The 2,257-nt window shown below is 38.0% G+C and overlaps 1 protein-coding gene across 1 annotated transcript in view; it reads right to left on the reverse strand.

Annotated features, from left to right (window-relative positions):
- Mettl4 (methyltransferase like 4) overlaps window positions 1-2,257 on the reverse strand; it is a 32,982-nt gene that overhangs the window by 20,453 nt on the left and 10,272 nt on the right. Inside the window, exon 4 of the mRNA XM_013353926.2 lies at window positions 286-649. Coding sequence (XP_013209380.1) covers window positions 286-649 — 364 coding nt within the window. The remainder of the gene's footprint in view (window positions 1-285; window positions 650-2,257) is intronic.

Raw genomic sequence — 2,257 nt, forward strand, 5'->3', positions numbered from 1 at the left:
AAAAAAAAAAAAAAAAAAAAAAAAACAGGAGGTAGGTATGGTGATGCAGGCCTAGAATCCGAGCATCCAGGAAACTAAGGCAAAGTCGAGCACAGTTGAGATATCAGGGCCATCCTAGGTTGCACAGCAAGTTCAATGCCAGCCTGGGCTACTTAACAAGACTGTCTCAGAAATAAACAACAGAGCAAAGTCAGCATTTGAAAACTGAACTTACATTCCAAGCTCAAACTCCTCTGAGATGACAGAAAAATTATCTTTTTCTGAAACAAACATAAAACTACTTACAGTTCAGAAGTGGCTGCATACAAGAAATGTCAGACAAGAGAAAGCTGCTGTTCGGTGGTAGCAGGTACTTCTGTCCCATTAAATTAACCATTCTGGAAAAGCTAGAGTTGTTTTCAATGACCCGTGACGATAAATCCAGCTCTATAACAGACATATCATCTTCTGCCAATGGGAGCGTCTGCGTGTCTTCGAGGGAAGGCAAGTGCTTTGCCATTTCACATAATTCTGACAAGTTGCAAGCATCGAGTGGTAACGGGACGCGGCCACTATTTCCATGCTGGGTGTCAACAACAGGGCAGAGAACACCACTTTTGAGACCTTCTTGGATTAACTGTGAGGATCCACCCAAAATCAGCTCTCTGATCTATGGGGGAAAAATTGTTTAAAGTACATTAAAATAATGCTGGTTTAAAATTATTTTCCAGGGGCTGGAAAGATGGCTTAGCAATTAAGAGCACTAGCTGTTCTTAAAGAGAATCTGGGTTCAGTTCCCAACTCCCACGCAGTCGCTCACAATCAGCTGTCAATCCAGTTCCAGGAGCTCTATCACCCTCTTCTGGCCTCAGAGGGCACCCAGGCAACATATAATACACAGACATGCATGCAGGCGAAACATCCACATACATAAGGTAAAATTAGATTACAATTAAATTTCCAAATAATTAAATTTGTGCTGTGCTTTGAATATCTTATTTCATTTATTAAAATCTACTCTTATTAAGCTCAGAGTTATTTTAGAGTATAATGGGACTATAAGAGTGTTAAGAGACTACTTTTGAACTCTATGGAATTAAACACACCTCATAAACCCCCTATGACATAATGTGACAATATATGTATACAAAATGCTGAAGCTTCGAGCCAAAACTAACTTTTCTTTGCTTGGTTGTTTCTCTTAGATACTTGTCTGTGGTGATGAGAAAAAAAGTGACTCTGCACAGACAAACCTTACAACGTTCATGTAGGACATGGGGACAAAGGGCGCATGTCAACAAAAAGCGCATGTTTTTCCTTGTGGCGGGAACCAGAGTCCTTTGTCCTGGTCCGGACATTCCACATCTTCTGCAGCATCTATGAAACTTCATGGTAGGCTAACTTGTGCACTTCCTAAATCTAGGTCTTTACCGTCCTCATGGAGTGTTGGGTAATCACATCTTCAGTACAGGGAAAATACTGACCTTAGACACTGCTCTAAACCCATCTTTGAAAACCCAACAGAAAGGGTAGAACAAGTAACACAAATTCTGCAGACAGTGAAGTTCTCAATGTTACACCTAGGAGCACCATATCTAACAGTTACAGAACATAATCTTCAACCCCACATTATAATCTCAAAGATAATGTATATGTATATGCTGGGCAATGAAACAAAGCCCTACAAACTTAAAGGAACCAGAATTTATTTTTCTACCCAAAGGATTTAAGCTAGAAGTCAAGAACAAATTGATACTAAAAATCAAACAAATGCAAATGAAATAGTTCTCTTCTGAATAATTCATGCAGGTCAAAGATGAAATCACAAGAGAGATTAGAAAATGTTATTCTCATAATGGAAGTAAAAATATAATATATCAAGATACCTAGACTCACAACATGATTCCATTTCATACCCGTTAGGATGGCAATTACAAAACAAAATAGAATGTTTTGATGAAAAAGTAGAAAAACTGGAATGCACTGTTAGTAGAAATACAAAAATTGTGCAGCGGCTATGAAAACCAGGATGGCAGTTTCTGGGGAAAAAACAATTCAATGTATAATCTAACTACTCCATGACTTCTACAGTAGTGATATGATAATATCTACCAAATGTTCAAACCAAGATAATTAAGGGGAAGGAGAACAAAAAAAGTATGTTTTCTCTCATGCAGAATGTAGATATGATAATATCTACCAAATGTTCAAACCAAGATAATTAAGGGGAAGGAGAACAAAAACAGTATGTTTTCTCTCATGCAGAATGTAGACTTGA

This window comes from Microtus ochrogaster, unplaced genomic scaffold, assembly GCF_000317375.1.
Source record: "Microtus ochrogaster isolate Prairie Vole_2 unplaced genomic scaffold, MicOch1.0 UNK20, whole genome shotgun sequence".
Lineage (NCBI taxonomy): Eukaryota > Metazoa > Chordata > Mammalia > Rodentia > Cricetidae > Microtus > Microtus ochrogaster.